Raw genomic sequence first — 14,794 nt, forward strand, 5'->3', positions numbered from 1 at the left:
TTTACAGTGGATGGTGAGAAACCCAGGCAACAGTGAAACCGCAGGATCTGAGAGTTTAAGTAAAGAAGACATGCAGAGACTGGAGTTTCTGAGGCGTACCTGAGGGTCTCAGGGACGGCTGGAGCTCTGGGTCCAAGGTCCAGAGCAGAATCCGTGGGAAAGGGGGTGGGAGCCAGATTGCAGAGGATTAGGGAGAGGAGAGGGGCTGACCACGAAGGAAAGGGGAAGTAGCATTTGTTCTCAACAGGGTTGAGGGAGCACAGAGCCAGGACCTGAGATGGACAAGGGTGGCTGTGTAGCTTCCTGGGACACAGGCCATTTGAAGAGATAGAGTGCAGATTTGGAAGGGGGTGGGGTGGGATATGAGGTCTAGAGGCGTCTGCGTGACAGTGCTGGCCAAGCGGGGGACTTCCAGCTCACACCTCAGAATGCTCTGAGGAGGCAGCATTTAGTAAGAAAGGGGAAGGAAGCCCCAGCTGTGGCGTCCTGGGCATCGGCAGCAGTGAAGCTGCCACTTTCGCGTGTCACATCATGTGCTTTACAGGCAGGAGCCGGAGTGGCCGTGTAAAACCCGAAGTCAGATCGTGTGGCGCCTCTGCTCTGACTGTGCAACAACCCACGAAGCGCCCCGCCCCCCCAGTTTTGTTACTGAAGCATTTATTGTCTAGCTCACTCCATAGAATGGGAGCTCCAGGAAGGCAGGGTGTTTAGACAAAGTAGACTTTGGTTTGCCGCTTTCTCCTGGTACGTAGGAGGTGCTCACTGAGCATTTGTTAAATTTAGGCCTCACAGTCCAACTGTGACCGTGATGTTATCATGCTCACCTTACAGGCAGAAAATGGGGCTTCCAAGAGAGTCCGAGGTTTGCTCAAAGTCACACAATTCCCGAGTGGTAGAGCCAGGGTGTGACTCAGCCCTGTTGGAGTCCAGAGCCCAGTGTCTCGCCAGCAAGTTCCTAGAAACAGAAGGACATCTGAGGACCAGGCCAGCCTGGGGAAGCCCGACAGCCCAGACTGAGGGGATGGGTCTCCTGGATGGGAGGTACCGGGGGCAAAGCCAGCTGTCATCTGCCCAGGCCTGTGTTGAGGGGGGCAGGTCCAGAGTTGGGAGGGGGTCTTGTCCAGCTGCCTGCTGGATCTCCACCTTCTCTCCCCACCAGTCACCCTGAGCTTCTTTCGGTTCCCTTTGGTGATGTGGCTGCCCCATCCCCATACACAGATGCACACGCGTGGTGGCTTCTACAGGAATCAGGCCTCTCACCACACCCTCAGTCTGATGCCCCGGCCAGGGGAAGTCGGGGCAGGGGCCGTCTCACCACTGGGAATAAGAGGCCTGGATACACGTCTCTGCTGAGGCTCCTGGGGCTGTGGAGGCCGAGTCTCCTCGTTCCCCGTGTACCCCGGCCCCACTGCGGGGAGCCGGGAGGGATCCCATGGGGGTCACCAGCGTAGTCTCACTTCCCCTCTGCTTGTACTTCACCATAAGACAGCATCCAGAAGCAAGGGGACCCTTCGATTTTGGAAGAGCCTGAGTGGTGCTCTCTGTCCTCACCCCTGCCTCCTTATGCCATGTCTATGGCCCAGAGTGGTTCTCGGTTCAGGTTCCCCTGGTCTGGGGAAGGCAGGAGCCGAGCCGAGTGGAGCCCCTGCATAGCCCCTATCCTTGGAGCACCACGCAATGTTGCGATCTCGATAACATCACCTCCCTTGTACCACAGGGAAGGAGAGTCACAGGACCTGCCTAAGGTCGCTGAGCTTGAATGCAGCAGAGTTGGATGCAAGCTCAAGGGCAGTGCCCCTTCTTCTACACACAGCCCCCGAATGGTTCTTGACAAAGATCAGAGACCCTAAGGGGGGGAGGCCTCACCTGAGGACATGGGATCGTGGGGAGGCAGAGTGCAGAATCCTAGTCTCACGCTCCCTTAAGCTGTGTGTGGTGCATCTAACAATAAAAGAAGCCTCCTCTTGACTATTGCTCCAGATATATTTTCTAGTCCAACATAGAATACTTTCTATTAAGCACAACTGACCTCCGATGAAAAAGGTTCGTATTTTGGGGGCAACCATTTTCAAGTAAATAGCAGTTTCACATTTAAAGAAAGAAATAAAAAACAATCTCTCTATCCTCATTTTCTGCATCCACACTTTAAATTTTAAAAATATAAAATAGTGAAAGATTCAGCAGATACAAATAATAAAATACATATAATTATATTCCCTTTTATATTAGGGCTATGCAAGAGTGGGGGAGAGGGAGAGAGATGCAGGAGAGAAGAAAAACAGACAACACATGAAGAGTCATGCTTACAGATCAGGGGTAAAGACCAACCTCGGTATTCCTGCAGAGATGGAGAGGGGAGGGGAAGGTCAAAGTTCTGATTCATCAACTAACTAATATGGCTGTATTTGTTAAAAAATACAGGCTCTAAACTTTAAAGTGCAAATAGTGTTTTTTAGAACTTATGTATTTTAGTTTCTACCTAAAATTTAATCAACTGATGTAAATTTCCTTCGTTTAAAAATATTTTAATTAAAAATTACTATAGAAAATAGAAGACAAAAAGACAGGAGTGGTCCCTGAGTAAGCTGATTCCAGTGGGAATCAGACATTAAAATCCTAAGTGAAAACCAGCGAGGACGAGTCTCAGAGGCTGGGAACCCGACCTAGCAAGGGAAGTCAAGGTAAGCTTTCCAAAGGAGGTGATGCTGAGGCAACATTTGAAGACGAGCAGGTGTTCCCAAACGAAGAATGCTCCTGAAGAGGGAACAGGTTGTGTGAAGGTTGAGGCCAGCGAGGAGGCCCACGTGTGGAACCGAAAAGCGTTCAGAACGGCAGACGGGTGTAGTCAAGATAGCGGTGAGTGAAGGGGTGGGACATGCGACCAAGGAGCTGACCCTGAGAGACCCGGAAGGTGATCAGGGAGGGGACCTGGGGAAGGCAGGTGCGAAGGTTGAGAATTAGAAAGGAACAGAGTAGCCTGAGAATCCCTGTCTGCAGGCACGTCGTGGAGGGGTTGTCTGAGTCTGGGTGCCAGCGACCCTCGGCTGGGTGCCAGTGACCCTCGGTAGAGTTCGCAGGCTGGCGGGCGAGGGCCGGGGGCTGTCTAACAGTCCGCCCCACCGCGCTGGTACGTGGCTCGGTTGATCGCCAATGTCCGCACCGATCTTGAGCTCCCGGAGGGACAGGCTGGGAAGCTCCCGGGCCCAGCCGAGCACCGCGGCAGGGTGGGGTGGGGGGCTAGGGGTGTCGAACGACTATTTCGCGCTTCCCGATGGCTGAAGGAGCCCAGTACTCACTCAAGGCTACCTCGCCGCCTGGCGTCTCCCCCAGGCCCTGGGCTGCAGGGGGACCAGCCTGGCCCGAGGCTCAGCCCGGCCCCTCGGTCGCTGGGTCTGCGCGGGGACCCCACGGTGGCTTCGCGGGGCAGGGCGGGGCGCTGCCCGCGCACCCAGGCTCGGCGGCCTCGGCCCAGGGGCGGGGGCGGTGATGCGGAAGTGCCGGGAGGGCGGGCGGACAGACAAGCGCGGCTCCGGGAGGGCGCAGCTCGGCCCCACCGCCTGGCCCGTGCTCCCGGGCGCAGCCAAGCGGGCGCACCGCAGACAGGTAGGTCCCGGCTGCCGCGCGCTCCTCTCCGCGCCCGCGGAGCACCCGCTGGCGGCGGGAGGGGGACCGGAGCGGGGCGGGCGCGCGGGAGGGGTCAGCGCCGGCTTCTCCTGGCGTCGGAGCTCGGTAGGGGGGGACGCGGGGGGGTCGCGTAAGGCAGGGCGCGCCCCGCCGTTCTGGCGGCCTCCAAGATGCCTCCTACGTCCTGATTAGCGTGGGGTGCCCCGCACCAGCAGCCTTCGTCCCGAAGGCGCCCGGGGAGCCCGGAGGCGCGGGCGGCGGAGTAGGCACTGCTGCCAGGGGCGCCAGCTCTGCTGCTTCTCTCCCTTCGTCTCGCCACCGCCAAGGATGGGCAGCGCCTGGGCTCCCGGCTTGGGCCATGGGAGGGGCAAGCCCCGATTCCCCCTTTCTGTGCACTCCAATCCCTCTTCCCCTGGCACCTCTCATCCTTTCGAGTAAGAGAATGAGGTTTAAAAAGGTTCATCCTCCCTGGATCTTAAGGCCAATGGCAAGAATTCGGGCAGAGAGTGTGTAGTAAGATGGTGTCAGGCAGAGGCGCCGGCCGTCCTTCGACTCGTGCCCGAGAAAAGAAGGCGCTGACCATACTCTAACAGAGAGGAACCACGGGCGTGATACTTCTTAGACTAGTTCCCCCGAACTTAGAAACGAAACAGTTAAGAGTCTAAAAGTGGAAGGAAAGTGAGACCAGCGTGACCATGATGCGGGATAGGAGATGGTGAACACCTGCGCCGGGGTTGTCTCCGCGACCCCAGAGCCGCCGGATCCGGCACTCGGGATCAGGGGCGAGGGGGACTTTCCCGCCCACGCCGCCACCCTGGGCACATCAGAGCGGGGACGACGGCGGGGGCGCCACCAGCCGGAGAAGCGGTCCGAGAGGCAGACCCTAAGCCAGCGCCCCGGGCGGGGTAGGGGGGTGGTGGTTCTGTGGGCTGGCCCAGGAGGCGCGGGCAAGCCACCCGGGGAGCAGCACCTGCGGGGGCGGTCCAGAGGGCAGGGCCGGGCCTGGGTTCCACGAGCGCCCAGAGCTGGGACGAGTGACCAGGACCAGTAAGGACGAGGGCGGGGCCGATGCAGGAAGCTAGAGCCCCTCGGGAGGGGCAGCTGGGCCAGAGCAGAGCTATCGGGCTAGGGCGCTGGGGCTTCCAGCAAGTCAAGAGAAGCCATGGGAAACCACCCTTTTTTACCTAAAGGCCCCATCTTGGGGTTTTCCCCCTGCGCCTTGGTCTTACCCCACCGTGCGCCCCAAATGAAGCCGAGAGAAGCTTCCTTCGCCGCATCAGCTGCCCCAGAGCCTCAGCTATTCTCAGGGTGTGGTCAACTCACCATGAGAGGGCGCGGCTTAAGGTCTTGCTGGGGCAGGGAACCCCTTGCCTTCTCCAGGAGCTTGGTGTGGAGTTTGTGGGGAGACGTCTGAATCAGATAAACTCAGGAGGTGCAAGGGCTTTCTGATCTGCCCACTGTTGGGGGCTGCAGAGCTTCCTCCCCTAGGGGGTCCCTGGTGCCCACAATGTTCCAGGCTCCTCTGGTGGCTGGCTCCTGGGACTTCAGGAGATGTGGGGCCTCGCCCCCTCAGGAGGAGCTCCTGGGCTGCCCCTTCACCTCTGGGGGCTTCCTCGGGTCCTCAGCAGGCCACACCTTCTTTGATGTTCCCATGGAAGCGATGCATGCACTTCCGCCTTTCCCCTCTTCCGGTGCTCAAATCCACAAGGCTAGGTCTGAGGGCTGCAGACCGGCTCAGCTGTCAAGGATCAGGGCAGACCCCCTGACTAGCCTGCCCTCTGATGGAAAATCAAGTCCTCTTCCCAGCAGCAGGTAGGGGGTGTAGGATGGAATTTCTCAGGGCTGTGCTATAGCTTCTGGGACACCCTGGGAATCTGGGTGGCTGCTTCTATGTGGAGGGAAAGTAGGGATGGAGCACAAAGGCACCGAAATTCGGAACTCCTGGCATTGGGATAGTCTGAATCAGATCTAAGCCTGTCTCCCTATGGGAGGAAGCCACCTTGGGGAGCTGATGCTGAGCCTGGTCCTGGTGCACCTGGAGGCAGGCAAACCCCCTGTGGCTGAAGACCCTTCTGTGGCATGCTGGACAGACCCTCTCTTGGCCCTGGTCAGACTGGTCATGGGAGGCTCTCTCCACAGCCCCTCCCTGTACTGCTTGAAGGGGTTGCACCTTACTGTCAAGAGGTCGGTGTTATAATTTCAACATCTTTGTGTTGAAAAGCAGTGTTGTTCCAGGCCAGGCAGTGTTCCTCGCCCTGATTTCCTCCTTGCCCTGGGCAGAGGACTCGACCTTTCTGGCCTCCCAGCTGCACCACCACCTATGGCACAGCTGCGGGCTGACCATGTGTGTGGGTCATCAGGAAAGCTTGCCTTGTCCTCTGTGTCAACAGAGCTTTCCTCTGTCTACCTTCTCTTAGCCAGAATGGCCTGCTACTGGTGACTGCCACCCTTCTATTCTAGGACCCTGGCCTTTGGGAGGGTGGGGATGCTACAAATACATATTGGGTGAAGCTCTCCAGTGCTGTGAACCACACAATGTACAATGACTGCCAGTGGGCTTGGGGGTTGGGGGATGGGCTACAAGGTGAGAGATTGAGAATTTGGTCTGGGGGACCCAAATGTGATTCTCTCCACATCCCTTCCCTCCCCCAGCTCACAGTGAGTCAGGTTTCCGAGTTGTCCGGTCTGGCCACTTTCATTTCCCTTGGGGCTGGGTGGAGGCTAGTGCAGAAAAGGGAACCGAGCCACCCATCTTCTGAAGCCTGGGGGCAGGGCTGGACGCTCTCCTGCCTTCCCTGTCCCGGCCCAGCGCTGGGCACTGCTCTGAGGAGAGGCCTGCAGCTGAGACCCCTTAGCGACATCGAGGTGGCACTTAGCTGCCACAACCCAACAAGGTACTGGGGCAGGCCTGGGAGGATGGGGTGTGTGTGTGTGTGTGTGTGTGTGTGTCCCAGTGCAGGCCAGGAAGCCCGCCAGGGCTTGTGTACTCCCAGAAGCCGTTGCTCCCAGCAGCAGTCCGGCCTGTGGTTGGGTGGCTTTAGCTGTTAGGAAGTTCTTCAACCTGGGTCTAGTCTGTCTCAGTGGAGGCTGTCCGGGTGTTGACTTCAACCCTAGTCTCTTTGTCACATGGTGGTACCTCTCATTCCCACCCCATTGCGTGTTCACTTCACCTACCCAGATATCCCATTTCCTTCAGTCATTCCTTCCCTGACAGGCCTGCCTCCCTGAGACCCTCACCTGCAACACAGCCCCTGCAGCCTTCCTCTCGGGTCTGGTCTCACCCTTGAGTCAGAGGAGGATCCTGGGGAGAGCAGGGCTGGTTGTGGGGCGGGGGTGGGGGGAATAAACAGCTGGAGGACAGATGCTTCCAACATCTGGTTGGTATTTCTTAAGTCCTATTTTGGTCCACTGAATGGCCGGGTGTCCAGGAGGGGGGCGAGTGGTGAGGAAGAAGAGCAGGAGGCACTCCTGGCCTCGAAGAGGTTTTGCCCCCCCCCCACCTGGAAGGTGAACGAGATGGGGAAGAGGCAGTGCGAGGCTGAGTAAGAGCCCCAAACCACTCATCTCAATGGAGAAGAGTTCAGGACCGCCCATGGCACTCTGGAGAGGGGCATGTGAGTGCTGGGGGGCCCACCCCAGAGGCCAAGTGTGGGCACCCTTGTTCCAGGAAGCACGGCTTCTGGAAAAGACCCTGGCCCACCCCATCCTCATCGCTACCACTCCCTCTCCATTACTTGTGGAGCATCTTCTGCGAGGGACAGTGGTACCAAGGAAGTGGGAGAGGAGCATGGTGCCGGGGCAGTGTGTGCCCTCTTACACACACGCTTGCACACCCATCTAACTCACATGTGCTCAGAAACTAGAGCCCCGGGCGGGAGGCAGCCTGATTTCTCATCGTGGCTCAGCTCTTTGTTCCTTCCTTGACCAGAGACAGAGTCCCCTCTGAGTCTCAGGACGGGGGTCTATGATGGCTTGGTCCTTTCTGTCTCTGACCCTGGCTCACAGGTTCCACCTTTGTCTTAGCCGGGTTTCCTAGAAGGTGGTTTGGTGAGGAGAGGGAGGGAGCAGGGGTGGGGCAGGAAGAAATCTAAGCAAGGATGTGGCCTCAGCTGGAGCCCGGCTTCAGCCCGAGCCCTTGAGGAGCCTGGAGCACACATTTGCTCCACCTGAAGCCAGGGGACCAGCCTTCCGTCCCCGTGTGTCAGTCACCCACTGGCTGTGGGCTGTCCCCCCAGAGTGGAGGGGTGGGCCTGGCCTGGGAGTGAGGCAGCGAGGGTGGCTCTGTGCTGTGCCGGCCTCACAGCAGCGGGGGAATTGATGCCCTGCCTGGCACGAGGCGTCCCGGTGGGGCACCCACAGCATCCACTAGAGCTGTACACCCCCTCCTTCCTTCCCCCCAAACACAAAGCCCACATGCAGGGACCCTGTGACAGGAAAGCTGGTGGCTGGAGAGGAGAACTGACTTGAGCACCTGGATGGACGGCAGTGACTCCGGCCGCCCGTGCTGGAGGAAGGGAAAGCCCTAACGGCCCAGCCCATGCCTCGGCCCCCGCCCCCCAGCACCCACACGTCCCCTGCTGCAGGGAACGGCCAGCTGACGTGCTGATGTGCTCCCCCTCTGCTCTCTCCGGCAGACGCCTTTGCCATGAACCAGCCTGCCCCCGCTGCCCTTCCTCCGCCCCGCCGCGTACGGCTGAAGCCCTGGCTGGTGGCCCAGGTGAACAGCTGCCAGTACCCAGGGCTTCAGTGGGTCAATGGGGAAAAGAAATGCTTCTATATCCCCTGGCGCCATGCCACGCGGCACGGCCCCAGCCAGGATGGAGATAACACCATCTTCAAGGTAAGCCCTGGATAGGCGTACCGCCTGGACCTCTGAGGCCCCCCTCCCTAGAAGAGAACTCCCTCTACATCTCAGACTGGCCACTCTCCTAGCTGCCTTGCTGCGGGTGACCCCAGGCCTGGGCTAAGGGGCCGCAGGCATCATCACAGTGCACATCTTTCTAACCTGATCCCCAGAGCAAGGTGAGGACTGAGGGACCCCCCAGGAGACCTTCCTGTAACTCTTTCTCTTCCTCCTTGTTCTTGTGTCATTTTCATCACACGTGAGTGCCTGTCCAGGGTGCACGTTTGGTGTACACAGACGCTAAAAGAACACCACAGAATTCCCCCTTAATCTTAATACTAGGAGGTAACTACTGTGAATATTTTTTGCTTACATTTCCAGTTTTCTGCATGTGTGTGTATATGAAGTGCAAACATGGAATCAAACCATAGATTCTATTTTATAACCTGTATTTTTCACCCAACATCAGAACTAGCTTTCCTCTCCAACAAATGCCACAGCACCTTTAGTGACCACTGAATGTTCCACTGGAGGGGTCAGCACACTTTAGTCACCCAGTCCCAGTCTTTGGACGCCTCAGGTGGCCTTCAGGGTCTCTTGTGTTGAAGACCACATTGCCATGGACGCCCTCTAAACTCTTACCCACGGTACATCTGAAATGATTTTCTTTGGGGTTAGTTCCTCATTAAACATTTCTGGGTCAAAGGGAATGCTTCGTTTTAAAGCTTTGGCTCTGTATTTCTTAGTCTTTGCCTTTGGTATTTACCTTTTCAAGGTTCCTTTCAAATCCATTTCTTATTTTTGAATAGGTAACATGGTCATACAATTCAACATTTAAGAAGTGCAAAATGTCTCCCTTATGGGAGACTGTCCCCCAGGCACCCAACCCCCTCCTTTGGGGCAATTAGTATTATCAGTTTCTTGTTTATCCTTCCTGAGAGATTTTTGTGCATATACAAGCAAATGTATACCTATGCTTTCCCCAACTTTTGACAAAAATGGTAGATGTTTACATACTCTTCTGTACCTCATTTCTTGAAGATTACAACATGTTAGTGTATCAAAGCTTCCCTGTTTTTGTTTTGTTTTTCTTGCTGCCCAGTATTCCATTCTATGGGTTGGCCATAATTTAACCAGCTCCCATTAATGGACATTTAGATTATTTGGGGTCTTTTTCTTTTGTGAACAGAGCTGCAGTGAATAACCTCGTACGTGCAAACTTTTGTGCGGATGCTTCTGCATCCGTAGGATAAATTCCCAGAAGCCAAATTGCTGGGTTAAAGGGCAGAAACATTTGTAATCTTGATATCAACCAAACTGCCCTCCAAAATAATAATACCAGGAGTTCCCTGGTGGTCTGTAGTGGTTAGGATTTGGTACTTTCACTGCCACCGCCCGGGTTCAATCCCTGGTCAGGGAACTGAGATCCCGCAAGCCGTGCAGCAGGGCCAAAAAATAATAATAATTATGATAATTATAATAATACCAACAACTGAAGTGTACGGAGTCCATCCCAAGTGCAGACACAATTCAGAGAGTTTATGTGCATTAGCCCTGAGTCTTCACCGCCACACTGCAAGGTAGGCACTGTGTTGGGGAGATCAAAGCAAAGAGAGGCAAAGTAACCCGCCCTGGCACACAGCGGGCGGTGGCAGATTCCGGATTCAGTTCTGCTCCAGATCCCATGCTCTTATCCACCATGTTACCCCATCCTCCTCAGAGACTGTACCTATTTGCCACCTTAGGACCAGTGAGTACAATGCCCTTCAAAGCACCTAGATTTCCTTTCGCTTGTTGGAGCCCCAAGGGACTGGCGTCCTATCTCCCACCTTGCAAACGGACACTTGGGCTCCACCAGTGTGTCGCTGAAGGTTTCACCGCACAGCAGCGACTCCCACTGGCCAGGAGGGGCTTTTGTGAGGGGTGAGGTTCTCTGTGGTCGCCTGTCTTGTCTTCCTGACCTAGGCCTGGGCCAAGGAGACAGGAAAGTACACCGAGGGGGTGGACGAGGCCGATCCGGCCAAGTGGAAGGCCAACCTGCGCTGTGCCCTTAACAAGAGCCGTGACTTTCGCCTCATCTATGATGGGCCCCGGGACATGCCGCCTCAGCCCTACAAGATCTATGAGGTCTGCTCCAATGGCCCCACTCCTGCAGGTATCCTGTCTGGCCCTGTGTGGGACACCTGGGAGGCTATGCAGGAAGGGCCAGGGGCCCCTCCAATGAGCAGTGGTCGGGGCATGCTGCTAGGTCATAACATCCAGGGCTCCCAGGAGTGGATCATTTGTGAGGCCAGGAATGGCTTGGCATGGACCAGGCCCCCAGGTTTGTCTTCCTCAACCCATCCTGGTTCTTGGCTCTTGGCTCCAGTGAATGTAGGTCGGGTGGCCCAGGGAGCAGAGTGCCGTGGGGTCAGGGGCATCCCTAGTGATTGCTGGTGGCTGTGCGGCCCTTCACTCACTCTGTTTGGGCAGCTCTGGGCAGGGGGAGAAGCCACAGCAGGAGCTGCCACATGGAGCCCTGGTGGCCTTCCTCCTCCTCCCCCACTGAACTCCTTCTTTTCTGTCCCTCACTCTGCAGAGTCACAGCCCAGTGAGGATTACACTCTCGGTACAGGAGAGGAGGAGGAGGAGGAAGAGGAAGAGGTGAGCTCCGGGGCCGCTCTTCGCAGCGTCTGCCTGTGCTGAAGCAGTGGGCCTTGCTAGGGCGTTTCTGCTGTCCTACTCTGCTGTAGGATGGAGCAGTTCCATTCCTCTGGAGCCCTGCTGCTGTTTCTGCAGCTCTTCTCTGAGTTTCTTCTCTCGGGATTCTGGAGACAGGAACAAAGTCACCGCCTTGAACCTCCCTGGGACTTTGTTGGTATAAAGCATGCTCACACATGGTCTTGCCCTCAGCAGTTGGGGCTTAGTAGTTATTACCACCTGCAGAAGGCAGAAACTGGGGCACTGAGAGCCTACTGACGTGCCTGGGATGGCCGAGCTGGGCCTGGAGGCAGGTTCTGGCCTCGCCTAAGCGGAAGACCAGGGAATTGCCTTGTGGGTCTCATTCTTTAGCATCAGATCAATTTAATAACCTGTCCTCCCTTCTCTCTCTCTGACCTCCTCCCTCCTCCTTTGCCTGTGTCTTCCTTTCAGCTCCAGAGGATGTTACCAAGCCTGAGCCTCACAGGTGGGGCTGGGAGGCGGTGTGGTTGGGGGTTTAGTATAAGGAGGAGCTGCAGGTACCACGGGTACCTGGGAGGGGGCTGAAGGGAGGCTGGGGGCGGCCCAGGGCTGGGAGTAGGTGGGCCTGGGAGGCAGCTCCTGGAAGTGGCATTGAAGCTTTGTCCGCCGCCACCTTCCGTAGAAGCAGTGCAGCCCGGTCCCCCCATGGCACCCTATTCTTTATCCAAAGAGGATGTCAAGTGGCCACCCACTCTCCAGCCGCCTGTGGTGCTGGGTCCCCCTGCCCCTGGCAACCCTGCTGACTATGGGGAGCTGCTTTCTGAGGTCCTGCCAAACCCACAGCCTGGGACCCTGGCTGCCAGCCTGCCCCCCACAGGCGAACAACTCCTGCCCGACCTGCTGATCAGCCCTCACATGCTGCCTCGTAAGGACCCTGGGGGGGCTGGGCCGGGAAAAGCAGCGCTGGGAACGTGGAGGATGACGAGGAGAACAAAAACGCTCACACCAGTCCCTGCTTGGGTGGAGGAAGGAAGTGGGAGAGCTGAAGATGGCCTGGCCATGGGGCAGAGAGGGCAGAGAAAGTCAGTGGGCTGTGGAATGGGGAGGCGTGGGGCTCACGGGTGGGGCGGGGCTGCCCCTCTGCCCTACAGTGACCGACCTGGAGATCAAGTTCCAGTACCGGGGGAGGCCACCCCGGGCCCTCACCATCAGCAACCCCCATGGCTGCCGGCTCTTCTACAGCCAGCTGGAGGCCACCCAGGAGCAGGTGGAGCTCTTTGGCCCTGTGAGTCTAGAACAAGTGCGCTTCCCCAGCCCCGAGGACATCCCCAGCGACAAGCAGCGCTTTTATACCAACCAGCTGCTGGATGTCCTGGATCGCGGGCTCATCCTCCAGCTACAAGGCCAGGATCTGTATGCCATCCGCCTGTGCCAGTGCAAGGTGTTCTGGAGCGGGCCCTGCGCCTCAGCCCATGGCTCACACCCCAACCCCATCCAGCGGGAGGTCAAGACCAAGCTCTTCAGCCTGGAGCATTTTCTCAATGGTGAGGGCCCCATGTCGTGTTCCTCTTGGTCTCCTTTCATCCAGGGGCATGGTGCCAGCCTCTGATTAAGGGTCTCAATCTCAATGCAGAGCTCATCCTGTTCCAGAAGGGCCAGACCAACACCCCACCACCGTTTGAGATCTTCTTCTGCTTTGGGGAGGAGTGGCCTGATCGCAAACCCCGAGAGAAGAAGCTCATCACTGTACAGGTATACTCCCACCCCCCACCCCCCAACTCTGCTTTGGTTTGAATATTGGGGAATCCTGGGGCTAGGCCCTTGCCCCACCCAGGGTGGAGGCGCAGGGCCCTCTGGGTGGTGTGAACTCAGTGGTCAGAGTTAATCAAGGATCAGTGCTGCCCACACATAAGCAGCCTTTTTATGAAGTAGAAGTTGGTGCCCCGTCTTCCTGGTGGATGCAGCCCACCACCTGACCCCTGGAGGACGCCTTCATGCACAGCTGGGTTGGACAGCCCTGCCAAGGTTCTCCCTGTCCTTTCTCCTCTTTGCCCCCCAGGTGGTGCCTGTAGCAGCTCGGCTGCTGCTGGAGATGTTCTCAGGGGAGCTTTCTTGGTCGGCTGATAGCATCCGGCTACAGATCTCAAACCCAGACCTCAAAGACCGCATGGTAGAACAGTTCAAGGAGCTCCATCACATCTGGCAGTCCCAGCAGCAGCTGCAGCCTGTGGCCCAAGCCCCTCCTGTGGCAGGCCTCAGTGCTGGCCAGGGGCCCTGGCCCATGCACCCAGTCGGCATGCAGTAATGCGGCTGCAGACAGTGAGTGGCCCAGGCTTCCAGGGTGGCTGTGCAGACTGATGTGGAGGTGCAGTGGCCTCAGTGGGCACCTGGTGGGCGGCAGGGTCCTATCTCTGGGTTCTCTGGAAGTGGGTCTGGGTCACGAAGAAGAGGGAAAAGAGGCCCGAGTTCCAGGTTCTCCTTAGAAGCTGACGGAAACTGGAAGCCAATTTTGCTTTGAGGACTCTGTCTTCCTGGATATGCCTCTCCTGGGCTGGGTGGGGGAACTGGGGGAACTGAGCCATCGGCACCAGTGAGGAGGGAAAGAGCTCCTCCTGGCTCCAGGGGGCCTAGTTGTACAGAGGGAGTTGCCCCAGAGTGACCCATACTTGTGGTTGCCCCCATTTCTTCTGGCAAAAAGAGCCAAGTGCTGTGGCTCAGGTCTCCCTGGCAGGTCCTCTGCAGGGCATGGACCGGATATTGGGGTTCCCTAGCTTGAGCCCCACTTCCTCATCTTTCTTCCTCCAGAGACAGAGATGAGCACTTACGTATTACACCAGATACTTAAGGCTGGCAGCTACCTCCCTTCAGAGTCTAAGATCCTGGGGTAGAAAGTGGAATTTTACGTATTTTTGGATTAATAAATATTAAAAAAGAGACTCAGCTATCATTTTCCAGTACCGGTTGTTCCCATGCTATTCTACTAGACCGTATGTCTCATACCAGCTGGCCCTCTTTCGCCCAGCACCTGCCCCCCTGCTCTGGGGCCGCCGACACAGGGAGGGCTTGCCTTCCAGGCTGATGAGTCAGCAGGGCCTTCATAAGCACTCAGCTGGCTGGCTTTGCTTTCCAGGAGGAAGCCGGCTGAAGCAAGGGCGTGGACTTTTAAATGTGTGCAGAATCTAAAATCCTGTCCAAATCAATTCCCGTAAGAAATGGTGAAAAAGGAAGGGCTGGATTTCAACTAGGGACCATTACAATCTGTTACCCTCATGTATACACATATGCTATTAAACATATTAGGACAATGCATACAAATTGGTAGCTCACTGTTTGAATCTGGCTCATAGATGTTAATTTTATGATCTGAACAATTCTGCTCTTATCTTTTTATTAGGGAATGTTTTAAACGTTTGTGAAAGTAGGGAGAATGGTATGAAATTCCCATGTAGTAGCTCCAACAATAATCAATTCATAGTCTTTCTCATCTAAACTCCCAACCACACCCCCACCCTGAGATTATTTTGAAGCAAATCCTAGACATATTTCAGGTATAAACAGTATATATCTCTAAAAGACAAGCACATCCTAAAAAAACTGTAATATCGCACCTAATTAATTTTTATCAAATATCTAGCATTTAAAAATTTAAGACAACTAGAGAAATTT

General features: G+C 56.3%; 2 protein-coding genes across 20 annotated transcripts in view; one reads left to right on the forward strand and one right to left on the reverse strand.

Annotated features, from left to right (window-relative positions):
- Positions 1-4,926, reverse strand: part of KCP (kielin cysteine rich BMP regulator) — a 45,231-nt gene extending 40,305 nt beyond the window's left edge. For 6 of the 16 annotated variants that reach the window (XM_033863236.2, XM_033863233.2, XM_033863231.2 and 3 more), the window contains exons 1-2: positions 3,297-3,441; positions 825-955 (exon numbers count right to left, since the gene is read on the reverse strand). The gene's annotated coding sequence lies outside the window, so the exon portion shown is untranslated. The other 10 variants (XM_033863235.2, XM_073809918.1, XM_033863238.2 and 7 more) reach the window with 7 other exon arrangements.
- IRF5 (interferon regulatory factor 5) lies at positions 3,482-14,062 on the forward strand. Of its 4 annotated transcripts, none has more exons than XM_033863246.2 (9): positions 3,482-3,603; positions 8,259-8,464; positions 10,433-10,622; positions 11,046-11,110; positions 11,600-11,633; positions 11,811-12,053; positions 12,280-12,672; positions 12,762-12,880; positions 13,188-14,062. In XM_033863246.2, the coding sequence occupies exons 2-9, from the start codon at positions 8,270-8,272 to the stop codon at positions 13,431-13,433; spliced, it is 1,485 nt and encodes a 494-aa protein (XP_033719137.1). In that variant the 5' UTR covers positions 3,482-3,603; positions 8,259-8,269; the 3' UTR covers positions 13,434-14,062. The 4 variants fall into 4 exon arrangements, with proteins under 4 accessions (XP_033719137.1, XP_033719136.1, XP_033719138.1 ...); XM_033863245.2 differs by lacking the exon at positions 3,482-3,603 and adding an exon at positions 5,272-5,436; XM_033863247.2 differs by lacking the exon at positions 3,482-3,603 and adding an exon at positions 6,389-6,518.
- The last annotated feature ends 732 nt before the right edge of the window (positions 14,063-14,794 follow it).

Source organism: Tursiops truncatus, chromosome 9 (assembly GCF_011762595.2).
Source record: "Tursiops truncatus isolate mTurTru1 chromosome 9, mTurTru1.mat.Y, whole genome shotgun sequence".
In the NCBI taxonomy this organism is placed as follows: Eukaryota; Metazoa; Chordata; class Mammalia; order Artiodactyla; family Delphinidae; genus Tursiops; species Tursiops truncatus.